The sequence below is a fragment of the Sturnira hondurensis genome, unplaced genomic scaffold, assembly GCF_014824575.4.
Source record: "Sturnira hondurensis isolate 20B ecotype Veracruz unplaced genomic scaffold, ASM1482457v3 Scaffold0006413, whole genome shotgun sequence".
Classification (NCBI taxonomy): Eukaryota; Metazoa; Chordata; class Mammalia; order Chiroptera; family Phyllostomidae; genus Sturnira; species Sturnira hondurensis.
This window is the reverse complement of record NW_028079044.1, coordinates 54,620,835-54,637,912: the sequence shown is the minus strand read 5'-3', so window position 1 is coordinate 54,637,912 and position 17,078 is coordinate 54,620,835. Positions and strand designations below refer to the sequence as shown.

At 56.5% G+C, this 17,078-nt stretch overlaps 1 protein-coding gene across 2 annotated transcripts; it reads left to right on the top strand.

Annotated features, from left to right (window-relative positions):
• The first annotated feature begins 6,689 nt into the window (after positions 1-6,689).
• TMEM18 (transmembrane protein 18) lies at positions 6,690-11,901 on the top strand. 2 transcript variants are annotated; one of them, XM_037048656.1, is made up of 5 exons: positions 6,690-7,839; positions 9,008-9,125; positions 9,714-9,768; positions 10,435-10,528; positions 10,618-11,901. In XM_037048656.1, exons 1-5 carry the CDS (start codon positions 7,783-7,785, stop codon positions 10,711-10,713), a joined length of 420 nt encoding a protein of 139 aa, XP_036904551.1. In that variant the 5' UTR covers positions 6,690-7,782; the 3' UTR covers positions 10,714-11,901. The 2 variants fall into 2 exon arrangements, with proteins under 2 accessions (XP_036904551.1, XP_036904550.1); XM_037048655.1 differs by having other exon boundaries at positions 7,067-7,839; positions 9,005-9,125.
• The last annotated feature ends 5,177 nt before the right edge of the window (positions 11,902-17,078 follow it).

Below are 17,078 nucleotides of genomic sequence, written 5' to 3'. Positions count from 1 at the left end.
GCGAGGGACATCATGTTCAAGTCCAGTTTCTTCTGATCCAAAGCCCCTTCCCTCTACCCTTCTCCCAATGCCATGAAATCAGACGAACGGATGTGAAAAGCGAGCCTAGTCCTCCGCTCTGTGCAGTGGCGTCCTTCCCAGGTTCCGTGTGGAGGCCCCGACTTCCACCACCTTGGACTGGGATGGCCTTCGGAGTCTGGCCTTTGACCCAAGTAGAGTGAGGTCACTAGCGTGGGTTCTGCTCCAGCGTGAGTGATGCCCTCGTAAGCAGTTCGGACACAGACACATGCAGGACGCTGCGTGAGGACTCGGAGACAACGGCGTCTGCACATCGAGGGAAGAGTCCTCAGGGGACACCAACCTGCTGACACCTTGGCCTTGCACTCCCAGCTCCTGGGACTGTGAGGAAACGACGTCTGCTGTTTAAGTCCCATCTGTGGTACCTTGTTAAGATGAGCAGGCAGTGTTATGCAGAAACTCATTGCACAGCTCTCCTCGAGGGACCGAGCTGTCCTGGGGGAGAGGTGGTTTACCCTCTAAGTCCAGACTCACAGGAGGTAAGTAAGCTAACCACCATGCATCAAATCTCGATTCCCTCCAGGGGCAGGGGGTGGGGCGGGGGCCGGAGTCAAGCCACCTGGCTTTGGAGGGGCCTGCAGGTCTCTGAGCAGCAATATTCCTGCCAGACCACCCCACACTCATCTGGATATCAAAAGCCAGATAATTGCCTGCTGGTTTGTGCTCCAGGCAGGCTGGGCTTTGGTTGCTGGTTCCATTTATTCCCAGCGTCTCTCTCTAAAGCACCAAGACGACAGCGGGTGCCCCTAAGTGACAGGGGGCACGAGAAGCCCCAGGATGCCCTGGCCCTTAATTTGGTAGAAATGTCACTGCACTTTATAATTCTATTTCAGTTACCTAGAGCCTTAGAAACATGTGAGGCCATGGCCCCCAGCAGTCAGGGCCCCACTTGGGGAAGCCCAGGGGCTCCTGCACCTGTTCTGAGCCCCTGAGACTCACAGGGACGGACCTGCAGGCACCGGCGCCTGGGAAGCCACAGCAGACTCCACCCTGTTAGTTCCTGGGGCAACCAGAGGACTGAGCAGTGGCTGTAAGAGCGAAATGGGTTCCTGTCGCTCCAGACCTTTCTGCAGAGTCTCAGTGTGATCCGGTTTTAGCCAGCAGGACAATTGTCCTAGAAGTCCTTGGTTTTTCCAACCTGTCTCCTGACGGGCCGGGAAAGTAAGGGCTGTATTTAAACCGCTGATTCGTATTCCAAAATAGCTCCATTGTCCAACAGAGTTGTCTCCTGGACAGAAGCCTGGACAGTACCAGCAGCTCTGTCCCCACCAACAGCTGCAGCCTCACCCTGCAGGGGGCCCAACACCACAGAGGTGAAGGTCGGCTGAGCAGGATTTTTGAAAAAATCAGTTCAGAGATTAAACCCTGCATTTGGGGCAAGAGGAGCAGGCACTGAGTCCCCAGTTTATCACTTCCTGGGGGAGTCACTGTTTCCCAAGTTAAGGGCATTTTGACCAGGGAGGACCCCTCCCCGGGGCAGGGGAGGTGCAGCCACACCCCAGGGGTAGTTTGTAGGGGAAAGTAATAACCTCTGGACTCAGCCAAATCCAACAGCACTCCTGACGCTCCGGCTGTGTCATCCTGGACAGCCCATCCCCACAGGGTCTTCCTTTCCTCCCTGCAAAGTGGATCCCGGGCACACAGCCCTCGGAACAGCGGGTGGAGCATTGAGGGACGTGTCAGCGAATGCAGGGCTTCTGCTGCAGGCCCGGCCAGTCCCCTTCCAAGGAAAGCCACACAGCAGGTGGCAGAAGTCGGGCCCTTAGCAGTCAGCCCTGCCCACCCACGGGGACAGAAATGCCCCTGAGCTCTCGGAACTCGGTCCCACACTTGTGCTCGTTCTGTTCTAAATACGATGGGAGCCAGACTCTGACCTGAACTCTAGTAAGTCACGGAAAACCGTGGAGCGTGTTTCAACAGCCCTTATACACAGAGATTTTATTTTGTTTTTCTGTAGGACAATTGCTTTTATTCAATGATCTGAGGGAGGCCGGGCTGGAGGAAGAGAGAAACATCCAGTGTTGCTACCCTCGTCTGCGTATTTGCCAGTCGGTGGTTGTATGCGCCCCGGGTTGGGATCAAACCCACAACCTTGGTGTATGGGGTGGGGGGGCGGGCGGAGGCGGGGGCAACACTCTAACCCACTGAGCTACCCAGCCAAGGCCTACACACGATTTCAAACTTGTCCCTGTTTCACAAAAGATATTTTTAGAAAATGTGTTATATTTTACCATAAAGGCTCAGTGTCAAAAATTAGGAGAATTTTTTTTTAAATCCACGTAGTTATTGTCTGAGGAAAGTGTACAAAACTATGGGTTTACAACACTACTTATTTAGTTCACAGGACCAAGTACTTCACATACACCACACTTTAAACACCACATTTAAAAACCCTCTAGAAATCCCTGGGGCTGGAGAAACGTGGCCTCTGGTGCCCGGCAGGATGGGCGGGGTAGGGCAAAATGGCGGCCGAACTACAACCCGGAGAAGACGGCTGAGGTCAAACCAGAGCCGAAGGGGCAGGCTTTATCCGGTAGCAACCCGAGCCCGAGGAGAACCAGCAATGATGTATTGCCGCTTTGTTCAAGGGGGACCAATCCCAGCTCCCACGGAGAGAGCCAACTGGAATAAAACCCCGCCACACTCCCTGCTGGGGCACGACTTCCCCGGCCTCACTCTGTGGACTGGAGAACCTTGCCCGGGCACACAAACCCCAATAAAGCCCTGTACTGCCCAACTTTGTGGCTCATTGGCATTTCTTCCTCGGCGGAGCCTAAGAAAACTTTTCATTTGGTGCCGAAACCCGGGAGGGGTTGTTCTCTGCTGAAGACCGCTCCTCTCCCTATTCCCCGAGAGGCCTCATGGCCGCCCCACCAGTCCGGACAAAGAACCAGGGTAAGTGCTGTTGCCCTTAAGTTTCTGGTCCCCAAACGCTGACTCCGGGCCCCATCTGCTGGAGAGACTGCTCTCCACCAAATCGCAGCGCTGCGTAGGGGTGACCCTTCCGGGAGGGACTGCCCTCCCCTGCTCTCCCCCGCCGAGAGGCTGTAGGCACCCGGAGGAGACGTCCCTGGGCCTAGATCCTCATTTTTACCGACCGGATCAGCAGATTGGGTTGAGGGACGCCCATTCCCACCTGCTGCTCCTCGTGGGACCAGGAATGGGGGCAGGAGACCAAACCAGGCCCTAAATCACCTCTAGGGTGCCTTCTGAACAATTTGAAAGTAATTGATTCTGGCCTCAAGCGAAAACGGCTGGTTTTTCTATCCACTACGGCCTGGATGGACTGGCAAATGGTCTGAGGTCCCCTACATTCAGGGCTTTTGGGTCTTGCCCGGATCTGTGTGCCCAATGCTCCACAGCCCAAGTTCTCTTCGCCCAGGGAACTCTGAACCCGTCCGGTCTCCCACGCCTACTGCCCCAGAACCTCCCTCCTCCTTTTCTGACTCCCCTGAAGACCCTGCTTCCCCTCCTCCTCCTCCTTATCAGCTCCTGCGGACGCTACTCAGCCCCGGCCCCCCTCTCAGCTGGATTCTCCCCCTCCCTCTGAAGACCTTTCTTCCCTGGTCAGCTCACACACCTGCTCCCGCCTGAATCTACAGCCCCCAGACTCCCGCATATGCCCCCTCCGGGAAGTGGCGGGAACAGAAGGTGTTCAAGTCCATGTTCCTTTTTCACTAGCTGACCTCTCTTCAATTCAAAAACACCTAGGCTCGTTCTCCACTAACCCTACCAATTTTATCAAGGAATTCCAGTACCTAGCCCAGGCTTATGACCTCACATGGCATGACCTGCACATCATTTTAACTTCCACTATGACCCCGGACGAGCGCAACTGCGTCCGGACTGCAGCTAGGGCTCTTGCAGACCACACCCACACCACCAATCCCCTAATGCCAGTACAGGCTGAAGCCGCGCCAGAGGCAGAACCAGGCTGAGGCTCCCAGGTAGGACAGGTGGGTTGGAGACGCTGCGACCAAATGGTCGAGTGCCTGATAGCAGGTATGCACCAATCTGCCCAGAAAGCAGTCAATTACAATAAGCTCAGAGAGGTCACCCAAGGCCCTGGAAAAATCCAGCGCTGTTTCTCAACAGACTAACCGAGGCAATTGCTCCATACCTGCCTCGACCCGGCTTCTAACGCTGGGGCCACTGTCTTAGCTACTCACTTTATCTCCCAGTCGACCCCAGATATTAGAAGGAAACTGAAAAAGGCTGAGGATGGCTCCCAGACCCCCATCCGAGATCTGGTAAATAAGGCATAACCGGGAAGCAGAGGCTGAGGCTGCCCGCCAGGCTCGCCTACAGCAAAAAGTAGCCCTGCAAACCCAGGCCATGCTAGTGGCCCTGCGGCTGGTGGCAAACACGGGCACGGGGGTGAAGCTTAAGTCTGGGCCAAAGAACACCCCACTGGGGGGCCTGTTTCAAGTGTGGCAAAGAAGGGCACTGGACCCGCCAGTGTCCTCAACCTCAGCCACCAACGAAGCTGTGCCCTGATTGCCAACAGCTTGGCCACTGGAGGGATTCCTGTCCCCTTAGAGGCTCATCCCCCGGCGCCTCCACGTGGGGGACCATCGGATCAAGGTGTGGACTGTTCCTGGCTGCACCGGAACTTCTCGGACTCCTAGGCGATTGAAGCAGTCCGGACTCAAAGACCCCCACCACTCTTGCTGAGCCCAGGGTAACGCTTCAGGTAGAAGGTAAGTCCATCTGTTTCCTAGTGGACACTGGGGCTACCTTCTCTGTTTTACCATCTTTTTCAGGAACTCTTACTCCTTCCCAGATCTCGGTCATGGGGGTTGACGGACCCCATCTCGCCTGTGGCGGACCCCCCTGCTTAGGTGCAGTCTGGACGGCTTTCCCTTTCCCCATTCATTCCTCATCATACCCTCCTGCCCTATTCCATTTCTAGGACGGGATGTTCTCCAATTATTAGGCACTACTCTTCAGATCACACAAATCCTGACCCCTTCCTCCTCCCTTATCCTCCCGCTGTTGGAAAACCTACTTGCCCCTCCCTGACGAACCAGAGCCCCCCCCCAATCTCTAGCCCCTCCCCTCTACGTCCCCTGACAGCAGGAAGTAGCCAGATACAACTCAGTGCCCTTTATCCTATCAAAGAGGCGGGAATGTCAGGATGGGATGGGCAGGACAAAACAGCGGCTGATGTCAAACCAGAGAGCTGAAAAGGCGGGCTTTATCCGCATAGCAACCTGAGTCTGAGGAGAACCACCAGTGATGTATTGCTGCTTTGTTCAAGGGGCACCAATCCCCAGCTCTAAGCCTAACCCAACCAAAATAAAACCCCGCCATACTCCCTGCTGGGGCGCAACTTCCCCCGGCCTCACTCTGAGGAGTAGGGAACCTCGCCGGGCGTGCAAACCCCAATAAAGCTCTGAACTGCCTAACTTTGTGGCTGATTGGCATTTCTTCCTCGGCAGAGCCTCAGAAAACCTTTCAGTGCCGACCTTCTAAACACAAGCTGCAAACTGTCCCCAGTACCTGTTTAGGAAAAAGGGAAGAAAAGGGAACTTCTTCAACTGAAAACATTTCCATACTGATTCCATTTTCTCAGAAAAGAGTAACTGCACCTGTTCCCCAAACTCTTCCTTCTCCTTCTGCATGAAAGGTCTTTGTCTAGTAACACATTTGCAGTAACTGTGTTTGATTACGTGTGGTCCTAATAGGGGACTCAAGAGTTGGGAAGCTGTAGTTTAAGGTAAATAGTTATAAGCCTAGCAAGTAGTGCATCTGTTAAAGCTACTGTTTCATGAGAATACTGCAGTTTGCTTTTAAGCTAATTTTCCCTGAATTTCAAAACCTCTTACAGCCCCTTGTTCTGTTATAAAAAGGCTGGCTTGGAAAGAGAATATAAGACAGCCTGTTAGGGTATGAACTTGCTGTCTTAGATCTCTGGCCATCCTAATCAGGCACCCATAAAGATTTACTCCCTGTCTCCGCTTATTGGGTTAGGTAGGTGACAGGCAGCACTGATGCCAGTCTTTCCAGTTTCATGAAGGGCCTCTGTACAAAAATAAAACTCCAAAATGTACCCATCACTAATTACTAAATGGGCTGTCATGGGAGTCATTCATTCACACCTCAAACGTTTTCACTACTATCAGACGTGCTAAAGGTGGAAAATGAGCAGATGAGGCGTGACCAACCCCCCAAAGAGGCTCCGGTCAGACGGGCAGGGCCCTAGGTTGGCCACGAGGCCCCCGCAGCTTCAGGCTCCTGTGAGCAGTGACCTGGAGATGCACTAAAAAAGTAAAAAATGAGATGTTAAGTGTGTTCGATTTTGTCTATAAAGCTTTTATTACCCACGATTTTGAATTTTTCACATGCACATTTAAAAATAACAATTTTCTAAAGGCAAGCTAATAAAAAACTCACAAATAACACATTTAACTATTCCATGATGTTCAGAAAAAAACACCTCTCCACCTAAAATTAAATGGCGTAAAGCCTTAGTTCAATGGGTATGTGTGAAAACTTTTTGTAGCAAACAGGTGGAGGTGCGGCGGGCCCACGGCGGCCTCGTGCTGCCACCTGCTGGCTTCCAGCTGAACTGCGGCTCAGCGCTGAGTCCACCGCCGCTGCCCGCGGGGTTGCTCCGAGTTTGAGCGCTGCTCTCCGGGCTCTGGGAGCAGCGCCCGGGCTCCGGGAGGAGGCGCAGGGTCCCCTCCTCGGGGAGATGTGTAAGAGGACAAGTACGTCAGCTTTGTGTGAAACTTACTAGATTCCACGTGCAGGATCACTTTAGATATTTCTGCATCTTTCCTCCCAGGTGTGTGCCTGGCTTTGGGCAAAGGGGCAGCAGTGGAAACAGAAGGGCAGAGAAGGCTGTGGGGCAGAGTCACGAACGAGAAGATGTAACCCTAAGTGGCTGGACAGGTGGCAGCACAAGCTCGGGGCGGCACCCTTCGTGCTGCGTCTCCGGAGAAGGGGACCTGTTCACCTGAGAGCACGCAACGACGGCTGGAAAAAGAAAACCCTGATGTCCGGTTTTTTTGTTGTTGTTTTTAATGGCATTCAAGTCTCAGGAGAGGAAAGCCCCAGGGAAGACGCGAGGCTGAGAGAAGGACGGTGGGAAGAGAAGCAGTAGGAGCGGGAAGGCGGGCCTCGGCGGGGAGTGGGAGCGCCCACGAAAAGTACAATCAACTCGCACGGCTCTCCACTGCTTCGCTGTGGCCGGCCCTGACTGAGCACCGACGTGCACACCGTGCGACCCGAGGCCCGACCCGCGGCGCCCGCGGCCCCAGCTCAGGGAGAGGACAGGGGCCGCGAGCACGGGACTCCCCGGGCGGCAGCTGCGCCGCCCACTCCGCCCTGTGAGACGCGATTGGTCCTCGAGGACGGCGCCCAGGGCGGTCGGCCGTAGCCTGGCCGTCACCGGCTAAACCACGTAGCACACTGGACCGGCTCAGTCACCATGGTGGACCCCGTCCCGGTCGTTCGGTTGGGAGGGAACCTGTAACGGACGGCAAGGCACTTGGGGACCAGCTTCAGTCTCTGCGCTCATTGTACCACCACTCAATATCGCGAGATGTGCCTTCGGTTCGCGTTCACAGGGTAACCCGCCCACTTCCACCAAATCTCGCGACACGAGAGATCGGGTGAGAGGTGACGGCGGAGCCCGGGCTGCCGGCATCCGGTGGGGAGGACCAGACGGCGGTGGTCAGGGCAGCTTTTCCGGGCACAATGCCGTCCGCCTTCTCAGTCACCTCCTTCCCCGTCAGCATTCCCTCCGTGATCACGGTAAGTTGGCGGCCACCTCTGTGCTGGCGATTGGGGCCTCCCCGGGCTTCCCTGCGTCTTCCAGGGATGCCACGACCCCGGACCGAGCCTTGGAGACGCGATCCGGCCGTGTATTGGGGCCTGGGCTGTGATTGCGGAGCTTCCGGGAGCGGGGCCTGGGAGCCGGGGGCGGGGCTCCTTTGGGCGGGGCTTGGAGGTGAGGGCGTTGCTTCCGGGGCGGGGCTTGGGCGGCGGGGCGGGCCGGGGATGCCACGGGGCGGGACCGGGAAGTGGGCGGAGTGGTGCAGTGCTGCGGCTACCCCAGCGTCTCTGTCACTTCTTTGAGGGGCCCCCTTCGCAGTGGCTTCTCGTGCGCGTTGGTGGACGTAGACCTTGTCCAGCTCGCCTGCAGGTCTGCAGTGCGCGGCCCTGCGGTGCGGGCTGTGGCGGAGCGCGGCTGCACTCAGGCCTGGGGCCCTTGGACTCTGAGGCCCCTCCAGCCTGGTGGGGAGCTGGAGGAAGGGGAGGGGTGTGGTGTGCGTGGGAGCATGGTGGGGATGGATCTGAGTGTGGTGGGATCCAGAGCACCGGTGGGATCCTGAGCACCAGCCGGATCCTAAGCGTGGGTGCGGACACACCCACCCATGGCGTCAAAGGGACCTGCGATAGCAGGTGCTGCAGGCAGAATTTGGAGAAAATAATGTCTTGCCTATTGGGATGACTTAGTTTCCCAAGGCCTTGAGTACTGGGGTAAGGAGTTTGGAAAAGCATCTTTAAGCAGGAGTAACCAAGTGCATCTGCTGAACACGCCATTTCACTTCCTCCTCTCCTTGAGGGAAGGTGGCCCTTAGCTGGTACCCAGCTTAGAAGTGTGACTGCTCCACACACTCGGGCACGTTGGTGAGGCCCTCGCCTGTGCTCCAGCGTTGAACCAGGAGTTCTCTTCAGATCCCTGACTCTGGCTGCCATGGAGGGACCCTCTCTTCCCCTCTCCTCCCCTCTCCTTTCCCCCCCCCTCCACTGTTTTGTGAGGCTGGGGTGGCGGCAGGGCCTCTCTGGATACCTTGCTCAGGAGCCCCAGAAATAAGTCCTTGGCGGGGGGCACTGAGTCCTCACCGACTCAGGGGAGGTGTGGCCGGCCCCGTGGCAGTCGATGCTCATGAGTGTCCGCTGGTACGCCCCACAGCAGACCGACTGGACCGAGCCCTGGCTCCTGGGCCTGGCCGCCTTCCATGTGCTCTGCCTGCTGCTCACCTGTGTCTCCTCCCAGAGCTACCGGCTCCAAATAGGGCACTTCCTGTGCCTCGGTGAGTAGAGTGCGTGGGCCTCCTGCGTGGTGCAGGCTGTGTGCCTTCTCAGTGGGGAATGCAATCTGGAGACCCGATCCTCTGTCCCACACTCCACTGCCAGTCTCTGGTTCACCCCGGTTCCACTCTTGGGAATTAATCACAAAGTAAACCATGGACCGGGGCTTGAAAGGAATCTCCTGAGCTCTACCTTCCCAGGGAGGGGCCCAGCAGCAGCACTGTTGTCAGAACCGTGAGCCTGAGAGGCGAGGACCGGGCTGCCCACTGTCATGTGGGCCTGACCCATGCCTGGACATGTGTGTTCGGCAGGATGGCGAGTGACCCCCTGGTCCTCAGCCAGAAGGCCTGGGCTCTGGGAGCCTCGTGTGGTCTCACTGAGGCCACACAGACTGTGACTGTTGGCCTCTGTTTCCTTTCTGTTAACTGTAGCCTTACAGCTTTGCAATTTTTACCTTGGGCTGTATCTAAAGTAGAAATTACAGTTCTCCTCAAACTTGCTTTCTTATTGTGTTTGCATTAAATAAGGACCTGTGAAGAACGTTTGTGCAGTGATCTGTCCCCTCAGTCCTAACGCTTCTTCCTTTGCAGTGACGTTGGTCTACTGTGCTGAATACATCAACGAAGCGGCCGCCATGAACTGGAGGTGAGCCTGCTCTCGGCTCCGGTGGAGACACAGCTCCGTCTGTGTTGCTGAGCGATCCCAGCTGAACATGGAGGGATGCGGGAGGGGTGGGGGCTCTTTTGGAGTAACTTCAGCTGCGGAACAAGGACTGGCGCGATGGAGCTGGTGCGCGTGTGGGCGAGTGGAGGGTGTGCCGAGGCCCTTCTGCCCTCCCTGGACCACCGGACCACCGGACCACCGTGTCAGTGTTGGGCTTCAGCCTCACTCTCACCCCCCCACCCCGGAGCCCCTTCTGCTCCCAGCTGCACCCTGAAGTCCTCACCCTGAAGTCCTCACCCAGGGCACTGGCCAGTCCAGAGCACATTAGGGTCCTATTTGCTGCTCACACAGCAGCTCAGGGACTAGTCTTTGCTCAGCTTCAGAACCGCTCCCACCCCCACTTCCTGGTGTTTCCCTGTCACCTCCCTGTGCTGGCGGCCCTGTGGTTGTCACCAGGGACCGGCTGCACCTCCGTCCCAGTGGGCATTCAGTCTGTGCTCTGGCAGAGGAGGGCTAGGGCAGCCAGGGGGTGGTGGGTGCTGCCCTCCTTGACTTGGCCAGAGCCTGACGGTGACTAGAGAATGACACGGAGAACATTCTGTTTTCAATGACATTCACTGAGTAATCTTTAAATTTTTCTTGAAACAGGTCATTTTCAAAATACCAGTATTTCGATTCAAGGGGGATGTTCATTTCGCTAGTGTTTTCGGTGCCGCTGCTCCTCAACGCCGTGGTCATCGTGGTGCGTGTGTGGCGGACTGCGGGGTCCCCCTTTGTCCCTCTCCGTGTCATCTTTCCTGATCTAAACACTCTCAAAATGGTTGTTCTTAGATTCTGTGGGTCCGGAAGACCTTGAGTGTGATGACTGACCTGAAGACCTTACAAGAGAAGGTAGAAGAACGGAGGAGGAGGAGGAAAGAGCAGTGACGGTGCAGCGGCGCCCTTCCCCGGGATCTCCCACCGCCGTCGTTCGGGGAACTGAAGTGCAGGCGGGTGCGGCGCCCTTCCCAGCAGCCGCCTGCGGTTTGCAAAGAGGACCCTTCGTTGCGGGTCTGTTTGGTGTGTGGCACGCTGCGCTCGAAGACTCAGGCTGTGCTTCCAGTTGTTCCTGTGGCTCGGGGTCACTGCAGGAGGCACGATGTACAGTGACGACATCTCACAGGCAGTAGCACCCAGGATGGTGTCTTGGTCGGCCAGTGTGGGCGTGCCACGCCCTGAACCAGTGATGGACGAGCCGCACGGCTGCTCCGGAACGAGCCCACCCAGAGCTGGGGGCACCTTGCTGGAGCTGGTTCTCGGGAGAGTCACTTAGGCAGCCAGGAGCTGGCACCCAGCTGCACGCACAGGGAGAGGCCCTGTGGCCGCAGCGTTGGTGCTGGTGGGCAGGGTGGTTTCCTTCCTGGGTCTGGGAGAGGCTTTCCCCACCCATGGAGAGGAGTGCGGCACAGCTGGCGCTGTGGCCCAGGGTCAGGCCAGACCCTCATTGAGTCTTCACAGGCCCCAGGGGTCTGTTTATATGGCACAGCTGCTCCCCAATGTGCTCTCGTGGGGGAGTCCCGGCGGTGTTGTCTGGCTGAGCCCCTGGGTGCTTAGCAACACCAGGTGCCCCCTCCGAACAGTGTCCCTCGTCTCATAAACCATTGGATTTGAGATCACGAAGACTTGGGTTGCAGTGACAGGCCATCGAGTCCCGGTCCCACAGGAGGGAGCGGAGCAGCGCTTCGAGCTTGTTCTCCAGGACGCACAGCCCAAGGAGGGACCCTCAGCCTCCAGCCATTTCAAACGCCTGTTTCAGATGCACAGATCAAGGACGTTCTTCCTGAGTCTTGATGGCGGTCTTTTTGTGGGTCACGGGAACGATGGCACCAGTGCTGTGGGGACAGGTGAGCGAGCACAGAGTGCCCGTTCCAGTGCCAGCACCACGGACGACCAGTCTTGCTCCTGCCGAGCTGCAGCCCCAGCTTGAGGGTGACTTCCGAGGAGTAGTCTCCACTTCAAAACATGGTGATTAATAAAGGAAAGGCTGTCGGCTCTCGAATTTGGTTTGAAAAAATGATTAGTTGTCTTAATTATGACTAGATGTTTTTCCCGAAGTGAAACATAGTCTTCAAATTTCAAAAAGGAAAAAAATGTGCTTATGAACATTTATATTCAGCACTTGACACCCTGATAGATTAAAAGGAAATCCTGAAGGTCATATAATGTTTTTCTTGCTTTTTAAAAAAGATTTCATTAATTTTTGGAGGGGGAAGGAGAAAGAGAGGGAGAAGAACATCAATCAGTTGCCTCTCATGCGCCCCCAACTGTGGACCTGGCCCAAAACCCAGGCCTGTGCCCTGAGTGGGAATCAAACTGGTGACCCTGGGTTTAGGAAGCCGGCTCAGTCCACTGAGTCACACCAGCCAGGGCCAGGTAGTTAAATATTTTTATAGACAATTGTGAACTCTTAGCAGAGTTCCTGCTGGTTTAACATTACTTTTTAGAAGTGACTTGATAGAGTCTTGTAGAAAAATCTGGAGCTTTTAACCTGAAATGCTCCCCGGTCCCTTAGCAATGTGTTAAACTTTTGTATGGAACGTAAACAATGACAAAAATAGCGTCCCATGTGAGGCTGGACCTGAAGTCTGCCTCAGCCTGTGTGTGCCAGTCCAGGCTGCTTCAGAGTATGACAGTGTGGCTTTGAAGGCACGACCCCGTCACAAGTCAGTTCCAGAAGGGGAGAAGTTGCCCCCCCACAGGGACTGAGCCTGGATGCGGGGGGTGGGGTGAGGGGGCCGTGGGGTCTTGTCCAGGCAGCTCCAGACCTTTGCTGTGGTCGCAGAGGGGACCGGGGTGTGGACAGGGTGTGTTTTCTCTGTCCCAGGAGCATTTGGACGGTCTGAATACAGGCCGTCTGTCTCGCCGAATCAACCTTGTGATGTTAGTGTCATCCCATGAATTTGAAGGTAAATGACGTCAGTGTAAAAACACAACAGGTCTTTTTGTTTCCTGTGTGTGTGGTATTTTTGGAGCAGGCACTGGTGTAATTAACTCAATAAATTCGGCATATAAAATTAATTGCGAGTGTTGAAGTTACATGTACTTAACAGTAAAAGTTGCAACATTAAACAGTAAATTCAGACAATGTTTATTTTGACTAAACGTTTACCTGAGAATCTCAACATAATATACTTGGTGTGTAATCTAAAAGTTCACGTTTTTGAAATATGTTGAATAGACATTTGTGGAATTTTGTCTTAACTTTTGCAGCGAACGTTCGGCGTCCATCACACTTCAATTTCCTTTTGCAGCGGTCAGTGGCTCTGGTCGCAGGGCCTGTGACCCGCAGGTGAGCCGTTCGCTCCCTGGGGTCTCATTCTGAGCAGAGTCGCCAGGAAACAGAGGGGCTGTTGGTAAGGACACAGTTGCTGCTACGTGTGTTCCACCACGGGGTCCCCGGGCCTTCTGGAGCTGCAGTCGCGTCCCCTGGGGCCCAGGTGAAGGCGCTGCCTGAGCCCAGCCCCCACAGGCGACTCTTGACTCTTGGGCGCCTGTGACCTATCTGCAGGAGCCTGGGGCTTTCAATTCTGTTCCCCTGGTTCCCCGAGATTTACTCGGGCGCGTCTGGAACAGGACCGGCCTTTCCGTGGGAAGAACGTCAGCTGAGCCAGGCTGGGTCGGACTCAGCGCTCAGCTGGAGACGCCCCAGGACTTCAGTTCCCAGCCTGGAAACCACGGGTGTCTGCATGCTCACTGCACAGCGCCCGGGAGGATGGAGGCAGGCGGCACGCGTGCTCCCTGCTGCCCTCCCCGGGGACAGGGTGGGGGCGGGGGGTCGGTGTCCGCAGGGACACAGCGGCAGCCCCAGCTCCGTGTGGATGGCCTCCAGCGCGGTGGGATCCCCTAGTTCTGGGGGCTCTTGACTCGGTTCCGCGCAGCGTGCGGCCGTGCGTTGCCCCTACGGCCTGCAGGGGGCGCGGACGCCCCGCCCTGGGCTCCCCGGTGAGGCCTGGCCGGCTGCTGCGCTCGTCGGAGGGAAGCCTACAGGTTCCCACGGAGCCACACCGTGGCGGACTCAGCACGGGGCCGAGAACCTAATCGCTGGGCTTTCCTTTCCCCGCCTTCGGGGGAACGTGGTTGTCCAAGTCTGAGCTGTGTGTTTATATTTCACCAGAAGCAGCCTGGCGTGTGTACAGGCAGCCGGAGGAAAACCACCCGGGGGACTCACCTTCCTCTCCAGTCCGGAAACGCCCACCCACCTCGTGGGTCTGCACACCCAGGCCCGGCAACTTCTGAATAACCTTTCATTATTGGCGTTCTTCTAGTTTCAGGGACACGTCTGAAAGCAGATGAAATCCAGGGAAGGAGGTTGAAGGAAACGGGAGGATCAGGCTGGTGCAGAGGAACGTGCAACCAGGGGAGTTCCTGGAGGGTGGCAGGCCGGAGGGGCTTCAGGAGCCCCCTCGCAGATGGCGCTGGGGGGCCCTGGGAACTGGCAGGTTAGACACCTGCTCTGGCGACAGGCTCAGTCGACTTGGCTCAAGGGAGCTGGGGGCTGTTGGGCTTTGCAGGGCCACTCCCTTCCCTGTGGGTCCAGACCAGTCACCCCCCGCAACACAGCAAGGCAGAAGTGTTTTCTGCAGTGATGGCATCACTGCCGGACTGAGAAAGCAGAAGACGTGTGAGGCCCAGGGCATGGGGTTCCTCGAGGGATTTTAGCTGCCGTGTGTTAGGCCGCCTCTTTCTTGTGGCCCGCCCCCTCGCCTGCTAGGGTTTTCCTGGGAAGCAGAAACTGGAATCAGGACTAGAGCCCATCAGGGTGCCCCTTAGTTTCCTGAGCGCGTGGCCAGATGGCCGGTCCCTCGGTGGAGTGTGTTCGTTTGAGTCAAGTGGAGCCAGACTGAACGGCTAAGTCAGGTGTGCCGGCCTGGAGGCCTGGCCCTGCTGGGACGATGGGGCTTCACCAGGATGGAAGGAGCACAAAGTCAGCAGCAGGGACCCTCTGCAACCGCAGACTGCCCTGGCCTCCCCCACCCTCGGTGGAAGTTTGGGGCCGAGGGAAGACCAATGGAATTACAGAAGTAGATGAACTGAAAACACAGGCCTGACTTTGGGGGCAGCTGTGCTGGGTCTGTTCCACAGTGGCACAGGAAAGAAAGGCGGGTGCAGGGCGGCCCAGAGTCTGGGCCCGAGGGCTCCACGCTGCACCTGCCTCTCGCATGTGACAGCAAGCCAACGGCTGCGTCTCCGGGGCAGGAGGTTACCTTTGCATTTCAGTGCGCAGTCGACCTTCCACCGGTGTTCGTGTTTTCCTAGCTCCTCAGACGATTTTCTGATGTCAGAGCAGCCCTGGCTGAGGGTCTCAGTTGGTTGGAGCATTGTCCCATACACCAAAAGGTTGCAGGTTCAATCCCAGGTTGGGGCAACTGATCTATGTTTCTCCCTCCCCCCCCCAAATCAATGGGCATATCCTGGGGTGAGGATTAAAACCAAGCGAACAGAAGGCAGGCTCAGAGCAGAGCAGAAGCTGCAGGGAGGGGGCTGGGGCACTGCCGTTTGTAATGGTCTGTTGGGAGGGGGTGTTTTGACCCAACTCGTGAGTTAGTAGAAATGAGCAGGAGTCAGGGAAGAAGACCCCAGAACACAAAGGCTCTGGCTCATGGTGCCAGCCAATGAAAGAAGCAGCCAGTCACACAGGTCCCGCCCTCACGGGCAGCAGCATCACAAGCCCTAGACTCGTCTCAGAGCTCAGAGACTCAGGTTTTCATGCAGTGACAGGTGAGTTGACTGATGACCTAAGCTACAGAAAAAAATGCATCTAAGACTTGGAATTTTTCCAAAATTCAACTTAAAAAATAAAGGTTGGTTTGTTTCTCTGTGTGATGATAACTGCACTAGGAAAACCTCAGAGTTCACAGGTAAACAGAAATGCAGGTGACAAACCGCAGTTCAAAAGAAACACTTTCCCACTGCAGCCTCGAGAGGCCGGCTGGTTCGGTTCAGTTTGGTTTCTACGTGCTTCGGACTCTGTGGAACGGAGCCTCCGTGCGGAGGAGGGCTCCTGCCGTCCGGGGGCCAGAGAGGCTCTGACCTGCTTGGGGACTCTTCTGAGCATGAGATCCCTGGGTCACCAACGAGAGGCCCTTCACCTCCAAGGTCCGTCGTTTAGAGACCTGTTCTTTACCCGTAGGCACTAAGTTTGTGTCTTTGATTGGAGCTTTATTGTCATTTTGCAAGAAACCCCTTTAATGGCCTGCAAAGTCTTTCCCCCCACTTGTGGACAAACAACCTCACTGCCAGAGCTCACAGGATGCACCCAGGCTGCGGCCTGGAGGCGGGGCGGGTCCTGCTGGCCGTGCTCTGCTGCAGTGGGTGCCCCGAGCGAAGAGCCCTGCAGAGCCCGCAGGCCTTGTGGACATGGGGTGTCCACGATTTCATTGAACTCAGATCAGAGCTCATGGTTTGGTCCCTCTTCAGTCCTCCACACGCGCTGAACCCTGGGGCCTTTGTGGGGGTGAGGAGAGGGAGCGGGCGAGGTGTCCGGGCAGGAGAGCTTCGCCCACCAGGTCCCAGGTGAGGGTGACGGAGCCTCTGAACAGGTGAAGCCGACCCCTGCCTCCAAGTGGGTGCGCAGGACCGGTCTGGAGGCCGCAGTCTTTAGCGTTCAGCTTCTGCATCACACCGTGTCCTCGAGAAGAGGAGTGGGGACTTGTGATGATGTCTCGGCAGCAGGCTCTGCACAGCCCTTCTCTCAAAAGAAAACAGGCCCAAGCTCTCTCTGTCAGGTCCCTTTAAAACCTGCTGCATGTTAAGCAGCCTGAACATCCCGTCATGTGGCATTAATTTAGGCCATTATGGCTGGGTAATTGACCCAGGCTTTGTTGGCAGGTCTGACGACGCCCACCCCCCTGAGCGCAATACCTTGAATCCGTTCCAGAAAGTCCCTCCCAGGTCTCCGGGCACAGGGCTGTTGTTGCCGCGTCCGCCGACAGATGGACGTTCTGCATTCTTCGTAGGCTTCCCGGGATGGCGTGTCACTCGTGCCCAGTAATGGAGGCTGTAGCAAAGGAGGTGCCGTAATCAGCAGCGAGGAAACTGTCCTCCGTGCCCTGTCCACAGATGGTGCCTTGAGGTCCCAGCAGTCCCGGGAGGTCTCGGTCAGAGCTGTGGCCTGTCAGACTGCCGTCCGGGTGGGAGGCCTGGCTGCTGTCTGACCGCCAAGAGCCGCCTGCGTGGTCGCAGAGGAGGCTCTCAGTGTGCGCCTGGTCTGCAGCCTGGGGGCAGTGCCCATGGCCGACGAGGGAGCACCCTTA